The 23,470-nt window shown below is 41.7% G+C and overlaps 1 protein-coding gene across 7 annotated transcripts in view; it reads left to right on the forward strand.

Moving 5' to 3' along the window:
• The window catches only part of ttc28 (tetratricopeptide repeat domain 28), a 1,007,267-nt gene that overhangs the window by 719,516 nt on the left and 264,281 nt on the right, over positions 1-23,470 (forward strand). For all 7 annotated transcript variants that reach the window (XR_011356152.1, XR_011356153.1, XR_011356154.1 and 4 more), the window contains exon 13: positions 18,889-19,029. Coding sequence is in view for 1 of the 7 variants with exons in the window: in XM_069932874.1 (XP_069788975.1) it covers positions 18,889-19,029 (141 nt within the window). In the remaining 6 variants the exon portion in view is untranslated. The remainder of the gene's footprint in view (positions 1-18,888; positions 19,030-23,470) is intronic.

The raw sequence follows: 23,470 nt of genomic DNA on the forward strand, positions 1-23,470 counted from the left end.
GCAGAATAATTCCAGTTTATTTAGTTATTTAAATTCAAATTCCTGAGTTATTATTGTGTAATGCAAATTTCTGACCCTTGATCGATGGTGTAAAATTCTGACTGCAATTCTTAAAGCTAACCCCTCTCCAAACATAGATCATCCTGATAGAGGAGGTTTCATCAGCAATTGCTCTGTGAAAACTGCCAGGCTTGAATCGAACCTCGTAAAAAATTGGATACACTATTTGGGAAAAATTTCCCTTTTAACGATGCTAATTAGAACCATCAATTGTGCGGAATATCAGAGGAACAATCTTATCGTGCCCAGCTGTGCTGAGATTCCTTCTATAGGCTCTTTCAGGTAGCCAGAATACCCTGATGTAAAGCCACACATACTACCCCTATGCGGCTGTTGGGAGACCACCTGGAAGAGCAGGAGGTGCCTCCGAGGCGCACTTTCCAACCCTCCTCTGAGTGGGAAGTCCCACTCGGCACCTGAATGCAGCCACCTGAAAGCGGCTGCTAAGGGGCGGGCTGATGACAATCAGCCAGGGACCCAACTCCCCGCTGCTTGACAGCCCCAATTCCTGCTGTCCCTGCCCCCTGGCGTGGGATGTCAGGGCAGGGGCGTCTGGTGCCGGACGTCAGGGCTGGGGCGGCAGGCATGGGACTTCGGAGCAGGGGCTGCGGCACAGGAAATTTAATCAGGTTTGACTGTAGTAGTTCCCACAGTTAGAATTTCTGGCGTCTTGAGGTTCCGCACAATGGATGCTGAGTTATTGGTCTGAAACTGGTGAACCTGTGCTAAAACAAGGGTGGGCACTTACAATAGAACGAGGAAGGAGTACACAACTAAAAAAGAGTAGTTGAAATAATACTTCCCAGGACCTCACTTGAACCAGATTAATTTTATTGGCTTGGAAGATTCTCCAATTGAATATTCTTTATCATCTTTTGTACTCATGTATTACCAATAAGTTAAAGTCAGCTGTGGATGAAAATTCTTCAAAGGGGAATGGCATAGACATTAATCAAAGTGGTTGAACTTCGGCATGACAATCATTCTAATCCTCTGGTATTATTGGATCATTCTTTTGCCTGTTCGAAGATGTGAGAGTATTCATATATTTTTTCCAACTAAGTTACACGAATAAAACTGTGTCTTAAGTTTTATTCATTTAACTTCAATTGTGTCGATTAATCTACTTCACATTACTTTAATCTACTTCACAATACTTTCAGCAGAAGAATTTTGTTTTAGTTCAGAAGCACGTTGTTTTTCCCTTCGGATCCACTGAATACTGGTGTGTGGCAGACATTTTACAAAGATGAAATGGGCATATACGCACTTATATCCTTATTCAGAATGACTGTACAGCGAAACATCATCTTTGAGATATCTCATCCAAATAATTTGTGAGCTCAGCTGTTGGACCAGATGCCATCATAGCAGTCTAATCATATTCTTATTTGATATTTATACATGCACACTTACCAGTTGGAAGCATTACATTGAGATCAGGATTCAAAGTTGTGTCTAATTCCAACCCCCCCTTCTGGTTGCTAGGATTCAATAGAACATTGTGCGATGTATATAATTCAACAAGCCATTAAGGAACAAACACAAATATTGATACTATTAATCATCATTTTAACTCTCCATGTGCACATTCATCCTCAATCCATGGCCGTTATCTTTTGGCCATGCTGATCAAATCTAAATGATGTTTTGGATTTGATTTAACCATGTATTTGTAGAGCTTCTGCATAAACTCTCAAGTATCATAACCTCTGAAATCCCTTCAGGCTAATTCTTGGGTTTGAAATGGCATAACAGATGGAATGCAGCTCCAACCAAGAGGTTTAAGGTAGGCCAATAATTGGACTTCATGGTTTATTAAGCAAGCTATCAATGCTTATCTCGCCTTCACAGACAGCTGCTCATTAGATCAATGTGAGGCCACTTTCCCTATTGGCAGTAGCCAAATGTAAGTTATTGGGTGGTTGGGGATAACTGCAGGTCAGCAGTGGCTTTTGAGAATGCACTGGAGCTGGAACCAGAATCCTCCCCTTAAGACTTTAATGTAAAGGCAAGAAAAGGAACCTTTTTTGAAATTTGCATCTGTGCTTTGAAAATTCAAGAACAATAGTTGTGGCAAAGGATTAAGGCTACTCAATTTACAGGAAAAGGATTTTTTTTAAAAGCAGGAATATCAAACTTGTTTGAAATATGTATGCCAGTTGCCTGGAAAATGATCAAACTCGATGTCAAATCTTTCAGCTGATGATGTTGGAACCTAAAATAGTGCATGGAATAAAATGTGATTTGATAATTTGGAGAAGGGGGGCTTTGCCATGTCACCTTCACGGAGGACTTTTCTGCCATCAGCACTGATTTGAATTTTGGATGGGTGAAATTTTGGACTTGTTTTCAAAGGCATCAGTGGTAACTCCTTTGTGTTGGTAGCATTTTCATCTCTGTATCAGATACTTGGGAACTTAAATACCATATGCCACATGAGCCCAAAATTCTGGATTGTCAATTCAGTGGAGTACTTAGTAAGTGATGCATTGTCAGAGGTGAGGTTTTTCATGTGATTTATTAAAGATGTTGCAACACTGATTTGAAGAGATTGGATATACAATTATTTGGATAGCCAGAAATTGATTAGAAATAGTCAACATGGCTTTGTGCACGGTAGGTTGTGTTTAACCAATCTCGTAGAGTTTTTCGAGGAGCTTGTCAGTAAAGTTGACAAAGGAAAGGCTGTGGATGTTCTCAATGTGGTCTTTAGTGAGGCCTTTGACAAGGTCCTACATGGGAGGTTAGTCATGAAGGTCCAAACACTAGGTATTCATGGTGAAGTAATGAACTGATTCAATAATGGCTGGACAAGGGAAGCCAGAGAGTAGTGGTGGATGATGGCTTCTCAGACTGGTGGCCTGTGGCAAGTGGTGTGTGTCAGGGATCAGTGCAGGGACCATTGTTGTTTGTTATTTATATCAATGATCTGGATGATAATGTGGTAAATTGGATCTGCAAATTTGCAGGTGGCACCAAGATTGGAGGTGTTGTGGACAGTGAAGTTGTTTTCAAACCATGTAGAGGGATCTGGACCAGCTGGAAAAATGGGCTGAAAAATGGCAGATGGAATTTAATGCAGACAAGTGTGAGGTGTTGCATTTTGAAAGGACATGCACGGTAAATGATAGGGCATTGCGGAGTGCGGTAGAACAGAGGGATCTGGGTATACAGATACATAATTCCCTGAAGGTGGTGTCACAGGTGGATAGGTTTGTAAAGAGAGCTATTGGCCTCCATAAATCAAAGTATTGAGTATAGGAGTTGGGATGTTGTTATGTCTCAAACCATCAACAACAGAAGACATATTTTCAAAAGGATACTATATTTAGCAATGATTATTAACAATGTAATGTTTTAACACATTTAACCCCAATATAAGTATCTATAGCAAATAAAGATATCATATTTATAAACAATGTGTATGTGAAAAACCCAGACCATTGCAGTCTGTTCCCAATATTCAAAAAAGAAAAGTCCCCAAAAACACAGTCCACAGAATTCAATCTCAAAGTTCAATGTCCAAGTTCAGTTCTTTAACTGATAACAAAGGATGTCGCATTGAATGTTGGAGAGAGGAATGACTGATGTTACGTTGCAGTAAACTTATGAATCCTCACTTATGAGGCACGTGCATTTCACACAGCTCTCCAGCTGCCGTTCTGCCGCTCCAACTGCCGCTCTTTGCTTCACAGCTGGATTCTCCCTTTGTTCTCGAAAGTTCCAAGCAATTGGCGAGTCAGCACTCAGCTGTACCACAGGTTGCTCAGAGTTCTTAGTGGAAATCCATCCTTTATAATGACTATCCACAGTCCAAAAGGTCAGTCCGTGGTCCATAACATAGTAAAGACATTGATGAGGCCAAATTTGGAGTATTCTGTGCAATTTTGGTCACCTATCTACAGGAATGATATCAATAAGCTAAAGAGAGTGCGGAGAAGATTTACTAGGATTTTGCCTGGACTTCAGGAACTGAGTTACTGAGGGAAAGGTTAAATAAAGTTTAGGACTTTATTCCCAGGAATGTAGAAGGATGAGGGGAGGTTTGATAGAGGTACAGGTACACAATCCTTTATCCGGACATCTAAAATCCAGAAAGCTCCAAAGAGAGAGAGAGAGAGAGAGACAGCAGCGTGACTTGGGTGGGCGAGGGGGGAGAGAGATGGCAGCATGATGTGGGTGGGGGAGAGAGATGGCAGCATGATGTGGGTGGGGGAGAGAGATGGTAGCATGATGTGGGTGGGGGAGAGAGATGGCAGCACGATATGGGTGGGGGAGAGAGATGGCAGCACGATGTGGGTGGGGGAGAGAGATGGCAGCACGATGTGGGTGGGGGAGAGAGATGGCAGCACGATGTGGGTGGGGGAGAGAGATGGCAGCACGATGTGGGTGGGGGAGAGAGATGGCAGCACGATGTGGGTGGGGGAGAGATGGCAGCACGATGTGGGTGGGGGAGAGAGATGGCAGCACGATGTGGGTGGGGGAGAGAGATGGCAGCACGATGTGGGTGGGGGAGAGAGATGGCAGCACGATGTGGATGGGAGAGAGAGATGGCAGCACGATGTGGGTGGGGGAGAGAGATGGCAGCACGATGTGGGTGGGAGAGAGATGGCAGCATGATGTGGGTGGGGGAGAGAGATGGCAGCACGATGTGGGTGGGGGAGAGAGATGGCAGCACGATGTGGGTGGGGGAGAGAGATGGCAGCACAACGCGGGCGGATGAGGGGGGAAAGAGACGGCAGCGTGACGCGGGCGGATGAGGGGGAAGATAGACGGCAGCGCGACGCAGGCGGGTTGGGGGGAGAGATACGGCAGCATGACGCGAGTGGATGAGGGGGTTAGAGAGACGGCAGCGCGACTCGGGTGGGTGAGGGTGGGGAGAGAGATGGCCGTGCGACTCTGGGGCAGCTGGCTTTTGTTCTGAAATCCGGAAAAATCTGAAATTCGGAACACACTGTCCCCCAAGGATTCCGGATAAAGGATTGTGTAGCTGCATTTAAAATTGAGGGGGTAGACAGAGTAAATGCAGATAGGCTTTTTCCACTGAGGGTAGATTAGTTACAAACTAAAGGACATGGGTTGAAAGTGAAAAGGGAAAAACTTAAGAGGGAACATGAGAATTTCTTCACACAGAAAGTAGTGGGAGTGTGGAATGAGCTGCCAGCTGAGGTGGTGAATGCGGGCTGAATTTTAACATTTAGGAAGAATTTGGACAGGTACATGGATGGGAGAGGTATGGAGGGTTATGGACTGGGTGCAGGTCAGAGGGACTAGGCAAAAAATATATGGTTCAGAACAGACTAGAAGGACTGAAGGAGTTTGTTTCTGTGTTGTTGTGTTCTATGGTTCTATTTGTGTGTAATTATTTAATAGTTAAAGTTGAACCTAGCTTTTTGTCCAGTGCTTGCTCCCTTTCACTTTGGTGAATATAAATTTGCTGGAGGAGAGGTACTCCACCTTCAGTATCAGGCATCAATAGTTCACACAACACACATCGATTTTATTCAGCTCCATAAAGATTTGCTTTGGAGTATGCACCCAGCATATTGACATGTGCCCAGCATGTTCTTTGGGCAGTTTCACTGGTAGAGAGTGAAACGTGTTCCTCAGTGTTGCTCGCACCTGCTCTGAGCTCTAGCAGGGTTAACTTCGTTTTGCATTTTCCCAATAAGCATTTCAAATGGTACAACATCAGTTAGGTGAAGAACAATGATCTTTCCTAGTCCTGTTGAACTACTTACATCTTCCAATGCCCCAGAAGGCCACCTACAATTTCTCTGAACAAAATTCCTAATTTACTTCTAAATTGGATGGATTTTTGCACAAATTTCCAATAATGGTCATGAATGACATGAAGGATGCCCACAACTCTTTTTAGACCCTGTCCGGCAGGATTGTGCCAGAGCTATTTGTAAATTTTCAATCTACATAGATGAAAAGCTTGTCTATTTGATCTGATGCAATGAACCTACTGTGGCTTAAGAGCAGAATGTGCATCCCAATATTTACGGATAGATTACAGGTAACCAAAATGTCTGTCATTTGAAAAGCTGCCAGGTCTTACAGCTGCGTATAATCATTCACAGGGCAGATATGAGTGTGGAACTGACAAAAAAGAACTCTCCACTTTCAGGTATGAGACAGGCAAAAACTAAGTATTATATGCAATATGTGTGAGTTTTACTGAATCTGGAAATGCTCACTGCCTCTGGAATGTGGTAACTCTCATAAAATTCTGTTGCCTGTATCCCAACCTGCATTAAGTATTATCCACCCATCACTTCTTTGCCTGCTAAGCCACACTAGCACTTGTCTCAGCAGTGCCTCAGATTTAAAATTCTCGTCTTTGTTTGCACATCACTTTATGTCATGGCTCCTTACCAACTCTACTTTCCTTGGTGGAGCAGCTGAATTATAGAGTTTGTAACCTGAGATGGAGACAAAGAAATCGATGCAGAGAGTCTGTCTCCAGTTGTACAATTCTCTGAGATATCTATGATCCTCCGAATCTGTCTCCTTGCACTAATTTTAGTTGTCCCGTCATTGATGTCTGTACTTTTAAACTAACCATCCCCATAGCTTTAGTATTCCTTCTATAAATCTTCGTGATGCCATCATCATCACCCTGTACAAAAACAAAGGTGAGAAATCAGACTGCTCAAACTACAGGGGAATCACGCTGCTCTCCATTGCTGGCAAAATCTTCGCTAGGATTCTCCTTAATCGACTAATACCTAGTGTCGCCGAAAATGTCCTCCCAGAATCACAGCGTGGCTTTCGTGCAAACTGAGGAACTACTGACATGGTCTTTGCCCTCAGACAGCTCTAAGAAAAGTGTAGAGAACAAAACAAAGGACTCTACATCACCTTTGTTGACCTCACCAAAGCCTTTGACACCGTGAGCAGGAAAGGGCTTTGGCAAATACTAGAGCGCCTCGGATGCCCCCCCAAATTCCTCAACATGGTTATCCAACTGCATGAAAACCAACAAGGTCAGGTCAGATACAGCAATGAGCTCTCCGAACCCTTCTCCGTTGACAACGGCGTGAAGCAAGGCTGCGTTCTCGCACGAACCCTCTTTACTATCTTCTTCAGCATGATGCTGAAACAAGCCATGAAAGACCTCAACAATGAAGACGGTGTTTACATCCGGTACCGCACGGATGGCAGTCTCTTCAATCTGAGGTGCCTGCAAGCTCACACCAAGACACAAGAGTAACTTGTCCGTGAACTACTCTTTGGAGACGATGTCGCTTTAGTTGCCAGCCCTCCAGCGCCAGCTGTCCAGCGCATGACGTCCCGTTTTGCGGAAACTGCCAAAATGTTTGGCCTGGAAGTCAGCCTGAAGAAAGCTGAGGTCCTCCATCAGCCAGCTCCCCACCATGACTACCCGTCCCCCCACATCTCCATCGGGCACACTGAACTCAAAATGGTCAACCAGTTTACCTACCTCGGCTGCACCATTTCATCTGATGAAAGGATCGACAAAGAGATAGACAACAGACTCGCCAAGGCAAATAGCGCCTTTGGAAGACTACACAAAAGAGTCTCGAAAAACAACCACCTGAAGAAACACACAAAGATCAGCGTGTACAGAGCCGTTGTCATACCCACACTCCTGTTCGGCTCCGAATCATGGGTCCTCTACTGGCATCACCTACGGCTCCTAGAACGCTTCCACCAGCGCTGTCTCCGCTCCATCCTCAACATTCATTGGAATGACTTCATCACCATCATCGAAGTACTTGAGCTGGCAGAGTCCGCAAGCATCGAATCCATGCTGCTGAAGACCCAACTGCGCAGGGTGGTCACGTCTCCAGAATGGAGGACCCTCACCTTCCCAAGATCGTGTTATATGGCGAGCTCTCCACTGGCCACCAAGACAGAGGTGCACCAAAGAAGAGGTACAAGGACTGCTTAAAGAAATCTCTTGGTGCCTGCCACATTGACCACCGCCAGTGGGCTGATATCGCCTCCAACCGTGCATCTTGGGGCCTCACAGTTCGGCGGGCAGCAACCTCCTTTGAAGAAGACCGCAGAGCCCATCTCACTGACAAAAGACAAAGGAGGAAAAACCCAACACCCAACCCCAACCAACCAATTTTCCCCTGCAACCGCTGCAACCGTGCCTGCCTGTCCCGCATCGGACTTGTCAGTCACCAACGAGCCTGCAGCAGACGTGGACATACCCCTCCATAATTCTTTGTCTGCGAAACCAAGAAGATAAATCTTTACATCTTGAAACTTTCTCCTGACTTTTAGGATACTTAAAATGTACCTCTTTCAGCATTTCTTCTTGCTGCTTATTTGGCTCAGTGAAAAATCTTTAATCATTCTAGGTAAGTTGTATGAGGTATTTTATAATATTAAAGATGTGAATTAAAAGCAATATTACATCAAGTTGGAATACCTATTGATGTTCCATCCTGCCATCTTCATACAGTTACACTCATTGCCTTGTATGTTAACAAGAGCTGATATAATATATTTGTACATGAATCAATTCAGAGCTGGAAGGCACTGAAAGCAAAGTATTTCTGGGCACGATTATCATCAATTCCTCTACTCGTGCATGCCACACACCAGAAAAGATCATCAGTGTTGTGAAATGTCATGAGCAATTGCAAGGGCATGGCGAGCAAGTAATGACTCAATTTATCATTTGGAGTCACAAGAGGATGTTGATGCTGCAAACTCAACTAATAAGCTATCTGCTGGAGTAACTCGACAGGTAAAACAGCATTGAGTGATGGAGGGGATAGTCAAGACCACCCGTCCATCATCCTTCACCTCATTCCATCTATCACTGACTGGCCACGTTCTGAAGGATCTTGACATAAAATGTTTTGACTGTCTCTCTTGCCTCTCCAGATGCTGCTTGATCTGCTGAGTTCCTCTTGCAGTTTGTTTTATTTTTTGCTCCAATTTACAATTTTCTCCCTTTGCTCTGTGCTGCACCTGTCCTGGGCCAGCAGGTTCGAGACAGCCCAGTTGTCCGCACATGGTAGCTTAGTGATTACATAAAACTCACAGTAAGGTCAGGTGTTGAATTTAGTTCCCGCAGTGGGAAGAAAACAATAGCTGTCTGCCAAAGTGCCATTCCTTCAGGAATTGTATGAATTGTGCATCTTAACACAGATCTCAGTGAACTCAACTGCTACTTTAAAAGACGAAATGTTATTTCTGTGTTATTAAATGTGATTATATCAGCAAATTAAAGTTTTGTTTATCAGATTTTGGTTATCTTTTATTCATAATGCCAAAGGAGTTAATTCAGTTTGTACAGTTTCAATCTTGTGCTGTTATTTTCTAAAAAATTTCAATTTTTTTTTGCAATATGATTAGCTTTGAGATGAAGGTTTCCTAATTACCTGATTTTGGAGCCGCAGAGAAAAAATTGATTATCAGGAGGCACATTCTCAGACCTTTATTCTAATATTTGCATTGAGTTTCATAAATTTTTATTCTTTTAAATTGAATTTTATGATATTGCTTCCCAGAATTGATAAAGCAATGGTCGCATTATCTGTGTTTTGTCACTTTATTCTAATTTGGTTGATTTAATATGACAAGCGAAGTGGCCACGATTTCTGTGATCAATTGGTTGTGACTAATATTCTCACGTTAGTTAATAACTTGGAAACATCGTTCTCCCTTTCGCAAAGGTAATGCAATCGTTCTATTTTAATTTATTGGTAAAGAGTTGTTTCCGTGACTCTCATTCTCATTAAGACAAACTCTGAGGGCCCTTGAAACATCCTAGAGAAGACCTTCAAAGTCAAATGTTAGAACAGTACATCACAGGAACCGGTAAATACACACAATACTGGAGAAACTCAGCAGGCCAAAGAGAGTCCTTTATATAGCAAAAGTAAAAATATATAACCGATGCTTCAGGCTTGAGCTCTTCATCAAGGTATGGAAAAATGTCGGCAGCTGTCCGAGCAAAAGAGCAAAAGAGGGGGGTGTTGAAAGGTGGAGAAGGGAGGGAGGGATCAGCAGTGGTAGATCAGGAGGAGGAATGGTTAGGTGAAGGGAAGGGAAGGAGAGAGTGGCCATGGACAGACATGGGAGTGTGCTGCAGAACTTAAATGGTTGGCCACTGTAGTGAATTAAGGTGCTCAGTGAAGTGATCACCCAAACTGCGCCAAGTCTCTTCAATATAGAGAAGGCCACAAAGCGAGCACTGGATACAATAAATCAATCCTGCGATACACAAGTGAAGTGTTGCTTCACTTGAAAGGCCTGTTTGGGGCCCCAATTTGTGATGAAGGAGGAGGTGTGGGTGCAAGTGTTGTATCTCCTGCGGCCACGAGAAGGTGCCGGGGTGGGGGTGGTGTGGAGAAGGATTGGTGGGAAGGGATGAGTAGACAAGGGAGTCATGAAGGGAGTGATCCCTACAGAAGGCAGAGAGGGAAAGATGTATTTGGTAATGGGATCCTGTTGAACATGTTGGAAATTCCAGAGGATAATGTGTTGGATGCGGAGGCTAGTGAGATAGTAGATGGGGATAAGGGAGACTCTATGTTTGTTATGTCGAGGAGCAGAGGGGGCCTGGGCAGATGTGTGGGAAATGGAAGAGTTGTGGGCGAGGGGTTGAGTTGATGGTAGTGGAGGAGAAGTCACATTTTGAAAGAAGGCAAACATTTCTGAAGCTCTGGACTGGAAGACCTCATCTTGGGAACAGATGCAGCAGAGATGGAGAAACTGAGAGAAGGGGATAGAATCCTTACAGGGGATAGGGTAGGAGGAAGTGTAGTCAAGATAGTTGTGAGAGTTGGTGGATTGTAATATATGTTAGTGGAAAGCTTGTCTCCTGAGATGGAGAGATCCAGTAAGAAGAGTGTTGTTGGAGATGAGCCAGATGAATTTGAAATCAGGGTAGAAGTTGGCCGCAAAGTGGATGAAGTTGAAAAGCTCATTGTGGGTCCATGTAATCATGTAATCATTGATATACCGGAGGAAGAATTTGGAGGGGGGGCTTTGCCTGTAAGGACTCGCAGCTTGGATTGCTCCACAAGGCCCACAAACAGGCAGGTGTACCTGGTACCCATGGCTACTCCTTTGATTTGGAGGAAGTGAGATGAGTTAAATGAGAAGTTGTTTAAAGTGAGGACAAGTTCTGCCAGGTGGAGGAGGGTGGTGGTAGAAGTGAAGTGCTTTAAGACCTTCTGTATGGGGGATGGAGGTATAAAAGGATTAGACAACCATCATGAAGATGAGCAAGTCCAGTTCGGGGAATCTGAAGTCAATGCCATTGTGAAGATGAGGCGCTCCAGTTCTGAACACGATGTCTAAATCAAACTAAACATCTATTGCTAATCCCATCTTAACTTTGATATTCATATATTTATCTAAAAACATCCTAAAACCACTGCCCATTCCAGACACCTGTCAGTTTCTCTGCAAAATATTTGCTTCACACATCTCACTTGAACTCTCTCCCCATCACCTAAACACATGACCTCGAGCATGTAATACTTTTAGCCTGGGTCAATTATTCTGACTTTCCATCCTATTAATGCCTCTCAAGATTTTATAAACCTCTATTGAGTGTTCCTTCAGCTTCCAACGCTCCAGAGAAAACAACCCAAGTTTGTCCAATTTCTCCTGATAACTTGTACCCTCTAAACCAGGCAACATCCTGGTAGTTCTCCTCTGTACCCTTCCAAAGCCTCCACGTCTTTCTTGTGATAGAGTGACCAGAATTGCAATGATCTCTTCTGTCATGATAAAATAATGAGGGAAGAATTGGAAAATTTGAAGAATTGAAAATCTTCAGCTTGATTTTCTTGAAAACTTTGAATGAATATTTAGCAGGTGCATGAGATTCCTTGCACTGAAGAAAATAACAATCTAGAAATTCAAGTTTGCGTTCATTCATGACTCCACGACAAAATGTGTGCAAACAATTCACCAAATTCAGGACTAATATCAGAGCATGCTTCCTTTAACAGAGACTCATACTTGGATTGTCTGCAATATAAAGGCATTGAATGCAATAATTGGAATAATCAAAGTGGACATGGGTCACTGTGATAAGTAGGAGAATGGATTTATCAATATGGAGGAGCCATGGACAGGATGGTCATCCTCAACAGTACTGTAAAATTCTTCACTTGTTTGATATCCAAATTAATGTCTGCATATGCTGCAAGCATTCCTTCATATACACTAAATATCTTTTTCTGGGTAAATATGACAACTGTTTGCAGACGGAATATCACAGTCTGCAAGATGATGTGTGGTTTATTTCTTTGTGATGTTTAAGCGAAGAAGTTTAGTTAGAATAGCTTTTGAGATGTAGGTGGAGACCACTGACATTACTTAAACAGGAACATCAGAAAGGAGGAATAACATCTCCCATTACATGGTATGGCTTGAGATTCTGACCATGAGGTCCAGTATAAGGGATTGTGATATATGTATACGTGCAAGTATTCTTTTCTTTGAACCGGCATAAAATGGGGTAATAAAGAAACCCAAAAAGGGCAAGAGCCACTGCGAAGCGTAACTCTTGTTTAGCTCTCCAGCTACCTTACATGTGTGAATGCATTGGACATGCATGTGTGTCAATTCATTCACATGCCTTCACGCAACATACTGGAGGAGTTCACCAGGTCAGTTAGCACTCATGGGTAGAAATGATCAGTCAATATTTTGAGTTGGGATCCTTTATTAAGACTAAGATAAAAATGTGATTTTATGTATATCACGTGGGGTGGGGGAAGGTTGGAGGAGGAACCCAGAGAAAACCCACACTGTCATGCGGAGAATGTACAAACTCCTTACGAACAGCAGTGCATTGATACTTCTGTTGTTTATGCTATAATAATTTCTCACCCGGGCTGTGTAGCTATATCTGTAATTTTAATCAGGTTATAATTTCAATCATTATAATCCTCTGGACAACTATTCCATTTTGCTTTTTGATTATTTTGCAGATCTGTCCATCATATTTTAATTATCTCTATGCATGGAGTTCTCAGTGACATTCCATCCTGTCAACATCAAAAAAGACAGATTAACTAATTATTCATCTTATTCCAGCCCATGGGACGCAGTTAGTGCAGGCATGACTGACTTTAGTCATTTAATTTCGAAAGAACTCAATGCCTGAAAGATTTTGGATTCTATGAAGATGCAAATCTCCACCCCTCTTTCAAGAATATATAGGTGCTTCATGTGGCCTGAATGGTTTTGAGTTATTGAGTTAACAAAATGTGCTTAAAAAAATAAATTGGCGCGTGACCTTTTCTTTAATAATTGTGCAAGGATTAATTTGAGATTTTGACAGGATCCTGGTGCAGCTGTTGATCCCCATGTGGTCACCACAGCACTGACTGACAAAGCTGGAATGCCCACTAGAAGTTCATCTGTCAGTCAGTTTATAGAGTTTAACAGATGTGGAACTGCATAATGTAAGATGTATAAATAAACAATGGGCAGATAGTACCATGGATTTATTTTTTATTATTTTGTTTTTTTAAGGATTTGACGTATGTGAAGCAGATTGATTGTGATATTATGCAGCTGTTATAAGAAGCAGTTAAGCTACTAAATTCATAAGACCTCTGAGCAGAAATAGGTTATTCAGCCCATCGAGTCTGCCCTGCCATTCAATCAGGAGGTGATCCATTTTCCCACTCCGCTTCACTGCCCAGCCTTCTATAACTTTTGATGTCCTGGCTGTCTATCTCTCACCTAATGTGGATGTGAATCATCCATGTTTGGTTATTAAGATGCAGGATCACATTTATTTTACTAACAGTTCAGAATCCAAGGGAATCCATTTCCCGCTCATCTGCTCTATCAGTCTTTTGTGGCCCATGAGCAAATTGACCTGGAACCCAATAGGATTTGAAGGGTGGGAGGAAACTGGAGCATCCAGTAGAAACTCATACAGACATGGGGAGAATGTACAACTCCTTAAGGACAGTGCCAGATTCGAACCCTAGTCAATGGCGCTGTAACAGTATTGTGCTAATTGCTCCGCCAATTGTTCTGAAAGTAGTTGAGATCAGATGTTTCTAAAATGAAGCTATGTTTTGGACTAAACTGTTGCCTTCCCGGTTTCTTTCCCAGGTCTTGAAACATCTCCCATTCTTTTTCTCTCACTGATGCTGCTGCTTTTCTTGGTTACTGTGCTAGCTGTCTTTATAAAGTGGTTCATCCAGTGCTTAAATGCTCTCTTCACACCCATTCCAAAAAACCTGCCTTGATCCATCCATCACTGCAACCAAATCACTTGAAAGCCACAGTGCTCTTTCTTGGTACTGCTTCTGTAAAGCTCTCTCATAGGTTTCCACCTAACAAGCCAAAGATGCAGACGCAGGAATCTTGAACAGACAAAGGATTGCTGGAGGAGTGGAGCAGGTCAGTCAATATTCATGGGTAGAAATAGTAAGGGTCCAAACACGAAAAGTTGACTGACCATTTCTACCCATGGATGACCTGCTGCACTCCTCCAGAAACCCTTTGTCTGTTCCACCCTACATGGACTGTAATTCTGAAAAAGCAAAACTACAAGCAACTGATGTGACTAGGATGAGTTTCCCTTGGCCACTGCACCACTTGAAACGGCCGAATGACACCTCCGTCATCGCTCCCATCTGATGATGCTCTGAATATATTTTCATGTTCAGATTATCTCCATCATCACTTTCTTTTACCTTCTTCATAAAGGATTTGTCATCATTCTGTTCTCGTCCTCGTACTTGTGTTGCACATGGACAAGGTCTGTCAATGGTTTGTGGTCCAGCTCCACATGTATGCTCATGACTCCAGCACCACTTAATCATTGCCATCTATCACCCCATTCTACTACCTCAACAGTGTCAAGGCAGCACATCTGATGTGCAGTCTTGGATTAGATTAATTTCCTAACCTTTAGAAAGATTAAAGCTAACATCCTTTGCCCCTGTAATATGTTATAGATGCTACCCACCTCTTCGACTTTGTAAAGCCATGAGTGTTTTCAAACACTTATTAAGTGTTTGAGCTAAATGTTTTCCCCCACATATTTTTCCAGCATTTTATCTTTATTTGAAGCTTTACCAGTCTTTCTCACTGCCTAACCCAATCCGGTACTGCAAATAACAAATGTGACATCAACAAAACAGGTGTTCTCAAGGGTCTGGGTGAACGCTTATATTTGCAGTAGGTATGTGCATTGCTTGTATGAGTAGGATTTATTGTCCATCCCTAATTGCTCTTGAGAAGATGGAGATGAACCACCTTCTTGAACTCTTATGGTGAAGCCGCTCCCACAATGCAGACGTGCAGTGAATTCCAGCATTTCGTTCCAGTGATGAAGAAATGAAAATGTGTTTCCAGTTAGGTTAGTGTGTGACTTGAAGAGTGACCTGCAGATGGTGATGAGAGGGGGAGTAATTTATCGAGATGGTGGCGTTCCCATATATTTGCTGCCATTATCAATCTTAATGGAAGAGGTAAAGAACAAGAGTGCCTTTATACTTAGTACACATTTTAACCTCAGTGAATTGCAGTGTAGGAAGTGAATGTTTTGTGTGGTAACTGGGGAGGCGATCGAATGAGTTGCTTCTTCCTGCAAGGTGTTGAGTTTCTTTAACGTTGTTAACATCTCACTGAATCAATCTCACTCTTTCTGTCATTTCAAACTAATAAGTGTGTTTTAGTAAATAAAGGAAATGTTTTGACAAAGTCAGCTATCTTTTCATCCAGACTCTCTGGCATGTTTCACACTAAAAAGAGCTGTAAGAACACAGGGAGTAGTTGTCCGCACTGTGCAATTCTATCGATGGTACAAACCAACATTTCATGTGCCACACGATGGAGCTGGAACTGCGATCATACAGGCAAGGTGAAAAACATTCCAGTACATTTATGATGTGCTTTATGGATGGTGGAAAGGATTTGGAATATCAGGAATGAGTCATTGCCAAGGGATTCCTAAGATTCTGTACTTGTAGTCATGGTATTTATGTGGTTGGTCCAGTTGAATTCTTGGTCAATGGTGAACTCTTCTGCAATCCTTACTGAACTGGCTTGATTGTGATGGTAGAGTGATGGCTGTGTCAGATTGTGTGGAATGGAATTCTGCTGCTCATTGAGGTCCACAGGTATTATTGAATGCTGAAATTGGAGATGCCAGATCTGTTCCAAGCTGATTTACTTGGCATAATGGGAATGCTAAATGGATTGAACTCGATACAGATCTGAGTCAGTAGATGCAGTGATGTTGTATACTGTCCTAGTTAGTGTTTAATGTTACATGTTACAAGGTAGAGAGAAGTGGTTCATTTTGCCTGTAAACGATAAAGTCAACATAAGTACAGCAAATAAAGTACAACATAGACTGCAGAGTTATGGAGAGAGATTAGTTGAAAACAGAGAAACATTATTTGACTAATACCAGGACATTCAGGAGTCTGATAGAAGCAGGGCGGAAACTCTCCTTGAATCTGATACAACATGAATCTTCTCTTTGGTGAAAGGAGGGAGATAAGTGTGGCTTGGGTGGGATGACCCCTTCAATATATTGTTGGCTGCTTTTGTGAGGCAGTGGGAGTGGTAGATAGAAGGGAGAGAGGGAAGTTCAGTGTGATGGTTTGAGCTGGATTCTTCAGTCTCTTGTGGCCTTGAGTAGAGCAGTTCCTGTACCACACAGTGGTGCATCCTGACAGGATGTGTTCGGTGGAGCGTCTGTCAAAGATATTGAGGGATTTGAGGACATGGCAAATTTATTTTGTGCTTCTGAGTTTGTTGAGTAATTGGTGTTCTTTCTTAGCCGTCGTGTCGATGTGGTTGGACCAGGAGAGGTCATATGTTAAGGCCTTAAAGCTATCTAATATCTTCACCTCAGCACTGAATATACACGTGGTAGTGAACTGCACCCCTCTCTGGAAGTCCATGACCAACTCTGTTGTCTTGCTGACATTGAGGGAGTGGTGGTTGTTCTGGATGAAGCCATGAGATTCTCTATAACTTTACCTTTTAGGAACGTCTTTACATTTGTTCATTTCTGCAGTAGCCTCCTTTTTTAAAAATTAACAGAAATGATCATATGAACTAACAGAGATTACTATAAAGATTTTTATTGCGTGCTGTTTCTAGCACCAGCTCCTTTCAAAATGTGAATTTGATCTTTATTTCTGTTTGTATAACAGTTTGCTGAATACCATCCAAATGGTGGAGAAATTGCAGCTGTTCTTTCTAACAATTATTGGCTGAAGTACATATTCAACTACATACATGACTACATTGGCACACAACAAAGGTCGCCAAGATACCATGTGTATAAATAAATAAATAAGCAGAGAGCGATGACATTATGCTTTTATAGCCTTTAACACTCAACAAGAGAAAGCAAAGGAAGAATTGGTAGCAACAACAATTCTCAGCTTCACATTTTACATTCAATATGATTTTATTGCAAATATTTGATACTATATCAATAGGTTAATGTTTGTTGGAGAGGATTAGGGGAAAGATTTTGGAATGCAAGAATTTGCCAACTGAAGGCATCCACGTCATTGTCATTTCAATTAAATTAGGGATGCCCAGGAGGTGGTGTCAGACAATTTTTGGGATCTATGTAATTATTTGAAAATAAATGATCAGAAATTTAAAAGCAGGCTATTGGTTAATCTCAGAGCAAGTGCACAGGTGATGAGGCAATGTATCTTGTTGCATTTTAGGGCATGAGAACTTTGGCTGATCCCAAATGTCTAGACTGCAGAAGGGCAGTTGGGAAGGTGCGTAATAGTCAGGTCTAAGGCCCTTGAAGAATTCCTTCAGCAGCTGAGCTTAGGTGTATGGGGCCATAAGGTAGTTCTGTGCATATAGGGCAAATGCTGGGTATGAGGTCTGAAGCCCAACTAGGGATCAATAAATAACAACCGAGTTGGAAACAGTCTGATTCAGTTTTGGACTTGTGGAGGAAAGGCATTAAATCTATGAAAAATAATTGAATTTGTTGAAGGGTTCTGTGGCACTCTTCCCAATGTTTATTTGGAAGAACTCTTTTCATTCCGATTTCATTTTATTGTCAGAGTACATACAACCCTGAGATTTCTTTTCCTGCAGGCACGGCAGAATTACCACTAATTGGTCATGCAAAAAATAAACTGTACACAGCATAAAACATGTAAACAATCAAAGAATTGTAAACAGATAACAAACGTAATCAAACTGTGCAATACAGAGAGAACAAAATGAAAATCAATGAAGTGGACCAGTAAGTCCTTAAATGAACCTCTAATTGAGTTTGTCATTGAGGAATCTGATGGTGGAGGGGTAGCAACTGTTCCTGAACCTGGTGGGGCAAGTTTTGTAGTACCTATACCTTTTTCTTGATGGCAGCAGTGAGAACAGAGTGTGTGCTGGATGGTGAGGGTCTTTGATGATTACTGCTGTTCTCTGATGGCAGCGTTCCCTGTAGATGTTCTCAATAGTGAGAATGGGGTGGGGGGGGGGGGGGGAGGTGGGTTTGCTGTTTCCTCTACCTTTTGGAGGGCTTTACACTCAGGGCTATTGGTGTTTCCATACTTCTGAGAATTGAAAGACTTTGGGGGTTGTAAATGAGATCGTGGTGAAGCATGTTGATCTGTGCATTAAAGTCAACAGCACTCTCTAACTTTGAAGCTAAGAAGGTTCTTCTCTTTAAAAGTGCCAAATAAGCAATTCTCAGAAATGCATTTGTTTTGCACATCGGTATTTTTTAAAATTTGGGTGGGTTTGCTGCTTCCTGTAGGATTTGTGTGTTTCTGTTTTCTCAAAATGTGTTCAGAAGTATTTATACTATTACCTGCTGATGTGATGTGGGCGTCTTTGTTTCATTAGGATGTGTTCAAACAGTGAAACAGAGAGCGAGGCTGGTGATCTTCTTGATCAGCAGTTTGAAGAGATGAACAATAAATTGACTTCCATCACTGATCCAACAGGGTTCCTCAGAATGGTCAGCAGGAACAACCTCTTCAATAGGTAAGGGCACTTTGCAAATTCATTTTCTTAAAATGTGCATTATAATTCACTTGATGTTCATTTATGACAACCTCATAAGGTTCACTGGCAATAGATATTGCAAAGTGGCTTCTGCTTAAAAATAAGTGACTTGTACACACATTGTACAATCTACATGCAGCAAAATTCTTACTTGTTGCAGCTAAATAGGTCCTTATATTTTTTTTAAAAGGTATCATAGTAAACTAAATGAGTTAAATTGACTGAGACAATATATACATAAATATTCACTGTTATCCGAGTGCACAAAAAGTGACAAGGCAAGGAGTGAGCTGTGTAAAGATGGAGAAAGCTGCAACATGGCTAAGCAGAAGGCTCTTCCTCAAACTTGGGCAAGAGTGTCATAATTGCAGTGCAGGAAGCCACGAGCAGAAATGTGGAAAAGGGAGTGGGATGGTGAATGAAAGCCCAATGGCGACACCTGGCAAATGGTTTCTCCAGTGGAGAGGAAACTACATTTTGAGCACCATATATAGTACACGAAATTGAATGAAGTGCAGGAGGAGCAGCTTGGGTCGGAGTAATGTTCATTCTGCAGCACAGGTGTCTAGCATTATCGCTGGAGCATTGTCAGTTCCTGTGTGTTGTGTCGGCTCGCTCTTGCTCTCGTGTGGATCCATCTGAGTTACTAATGATGGTGACTGTAGAAGAACCCCAGAAAATTGCATTCACTCACTTGGCAGTGTGTCCATTTGCAGTTCTGAGATGTTGAGGTTTATCAATGAGGCTGAAGGATTTATCATTCCTTTGGAGTTAACCTGGAGATTCTGTAACTCTGTCCTGTTGTACTGCTTCTTGTACTATTTATGGGATGTCTAATGGTCTGCCTGCAAAATAACCACTATCACCACACCTTGGTACACGTGGCAATAAACTTGAACTAAGTTACAATGCACTGGTGTCAGATTGACGTGATTGTGCACTTTCCAAGTACCATGCGTGGTGCCCCGTATCATCTTGAGGGACTACAAGGCACCTTTCTGCTCATTGTACACTCTATTATGTACAGTTTTCCTTTAAAGTGTCCTTCATATTACCCTCAAGGAAAATCAGAAGATGAGCCTCTGCTCATTTGGTCCTATTTTGTTGATGCCCTTCATCAAGGATGAACAGTGTTCAATAGACACAAAATCAGAAATTTAAATACGACCATTTATGGAAGACACCTGAAGCATAGGGTACCACTACCTTTTGGCAGCTATCTTCTGCTCATTGTATCTTTTCACCTTTTTGTATACTACTGTCCAAGATGCATCTGTAAACTGAACACTGTTCTCTCAAGTCTCTCAGATACAATATATGGTGGCTTGAGAACAATAGTGGGTGAATATTCAGTGCATCTTGTACATCAATGTACAATCTTGAACTTGTGTGAATCGTCAAGAGCTCTTTCTCACTTTTTGCCCTTCTTATTAATGCCCTTAGTGTGTAGTCAGCTGGTTGTTCATTCTCCAGTGTGGTTACGCCAAAACAGACTGAAATGTTGCACCAGGTTTAATGTTTCATGAAATCTGTTTCAGTACTCTACCTTTAGTTCCTCTGTTCTATCACTGTACACCTGAGGATATTGCTGCATGAAGCCCTCCTTATTTGCTTAAAGCTATTTAACACATGTATCATGATTCCAACAGATGGTGTTCTGGTAATTGGATCATTATTATGATACTGGATATTATCTGTGATTAAACATGCCTTTCTGTCCAACAGAGGGTCCTGTTCTCATGCCATCTTTGAGCTTACAGTCCAACTTGCATTTCTGGTCTTCAGGTAAAAATTGTTGTACCTGCCCTCATACAGAAGGACGGGCTTTGTACCTTTACAGGGCAAACAAAGAAAAGCAGTTTTTGTTTATTTTGTGTACATGACAAAAAAAGGAATCCTGAGTCTTGGATTGTGTACTTCACTTGCATTCTCTCCAGTTGAATTACTAATTACTTTGAATGTGAAACTCCATGGGTTTCAGTGGCATGAGAAATCTCATCTGTTTTCTCTAAGGTCAAGTTAGCTTATTGAAGCAATATTTCTCTGCAGTTCCATGTCCATTTCCCTCTGAGTATTTCTTCCAGAGTAATAGCACGAAGCTTGCTTCCTTTGAGTTTTCACCGCGCTGTTCTTCATTAGATTCACTAGCCTCTTACCTTCTATTGATTTTAGACATCACAAACAGTTGGTCGTACCTGTGAGAACATGCCTGTCAGCGTATGTACTCCCCTCTTTTACTCAGGCTGTACTTGTGGAACAAATTTCACACATTTCTACACTTCTCTATAAGCCTTTTTTTTAATGGTTCTGCACAGCTAACTTGCATATTTTTTCCCTTTTCTGCAACATTTTCATCACATACGTCGAGTGGTAGTTTTTTTAAATCCATCGTGCAAACAACTAGATTCTGCAGTAGCTTTAAAATATTACAACTTGCTCTAGTACGTTCACAAAAATAAATTGAGGGGCGCTTTAGACAATCACATACACATGCTGTCACTATGCATCAATTTCTCCTTGACAATAAGCTAAATAAAACTTGTTACAAAGAAAAATCAATTTTATTTCAAGTAAAGTAATTGCTTAAAACTTGGGATTTATTCACTGTAGAGACAGCTTTGTTTGGCGCTTTACAGAGGCATTTCCAAGCATTCTGTCGAAGTATGTAAATAAATACTCATGCGGTCTCACTATCCCATGCAACAAAATTTGCCTCATGAAGTCATAGATCTCTTTACATCCCTTTGCGTTTTTAGTGTGTTTGATGAGTATGGGATGGGATATACTCCAACTAAATCATACTCAAGCATTCTATTGTTTACAAAATAAAGAAATTCTTTGACTCTCTCTTGTGTGAGCGACTTTTATCTTTGAAACTGCTGAACAAAGAGAAAAGGAACTAATGTTGGCCTGACGCATGAAGGATTTTTGGAAAGAACACCAGTGAAAATGTTGTGTGTGCCACACATCAGTCCAGACTTTATCTGGCTGTAAATGAATGGATTTGAACGAAAGCATGAAGATTAAGTAAAAGAGGACATGATAGCTGCTTGGCTAGTACAATTCACTCTGGCCCAGTCTTCAACTGCATTTCCAATAGCTTGCAGGCTGTCTGGATTACATTTTCTCAACTTGAGTTGACTGCACCAATTCTTATTGCTGCCTTAAAGTTGTGAACCTCCTCATTTAAAGATGCGCTAAAGATGCTGCCAACATTTGGAGTACCGAGTGTCGCTCCTATGCTTAGTCTGATGCACTGATAATGAGCTTATTGTAAAATGTACCCACGGAGTTCTAATTCCTACAGTGATTAATTACTTGGCCAAACAGCAGGTTAAAAAAAGGCAGGTGCCAGTCAGTTTATTTGTGGCCACAATACACAACAATTAAGCATGGAAGAAGGATACTATATACTTTGCAATGAATGAACAAGAAAGTTCTGGAGAAATGAGTGAAAATTTTGCTCTTGGAATAATCATGAGACTGGTTATGCACCAGCTGTTTTTGATATCCATGAAGCACTTGAAAGGTGCAAGAAACAAAATAATAAATTAATCAGTGAACCATTAACATAGATTGGAACATTGGATGCTAACCCAGTACCTTCCTCAAATAGTAAATGCAGCCCAACTCTTTCACTGGCAACCCATTTAATCAACCCAAGATTTGCCAGCACATTTTCCTGTGCTTCTACTCATAAAGTTACAGTCATATAGCATGGAAATGGGCCCTACTCTCCACTGATTTCATGCATACATTTACCCTAGATCTATACTAATTCAATGTTTTATTCCCCACGCATTCCTTGCAGATTCCACCTATGACTACGGCAATAATTGCTTGGTTTTGGAATTTTACAAACTATCTTCGTGGAGGGATGCTTAGTCTCGGAAACAAAATGTCTCATCTCTCTTTATTGCAGTCAAGCCAGTCCCCATGCTTTTGCTACACTGTTTGACCAGCTGAGTTTCTTCAGCGTTGCGTTTTCACTTCAACCACGGTGACTGCGGACTTTTGTGTTTTACTCCCATTTAATTCAAAGTAGCCAATTACATAGCTTGGTGTTTGTCAGGGAATGAAGATTTGGATTATGAATAAAATGTTCTCTGAGTAAAGGCATATAACAAGTCTTCTTTCCCCAGGGTTCTGCATTGAGTTCTCAATCTTCCTCATATAAAGATGAAATGTGTAAAAGAAGAGAGATGTTTGCAGGTTACATGAAGGAGACATGTTAATTTGTGCAATGTGAAAGATTCAATGAAGTGCAGGATTCATTGTGGAAAAGTGCAAAGTCGTGTGGTTTATATTGAAGAAAAATAGAATTTTCACTCGTTTCCAAATCAAATTGTTGTGGGTTCAAACCTATGCCAGGATTTCAGCACCTGGCAACTTAATAGATGACATCTTTCAGATCTCAAAG

This window comes from Narcine bancroftii, chromosome 4, assembly GCF_036971445.1.
Source record: "Narcine bancroftii isolate sNarBan1 chromosome 4, sNarBan1.hap1, whole genome shotgun sequence".
Taxonomy (NCBI): domain Eukaryota; kingdom Metazoa; phylum Chordata; class Chondrichthyes; order Torpediniformes; family Narcinidae; genus Narcine; species Narcine bancroftii.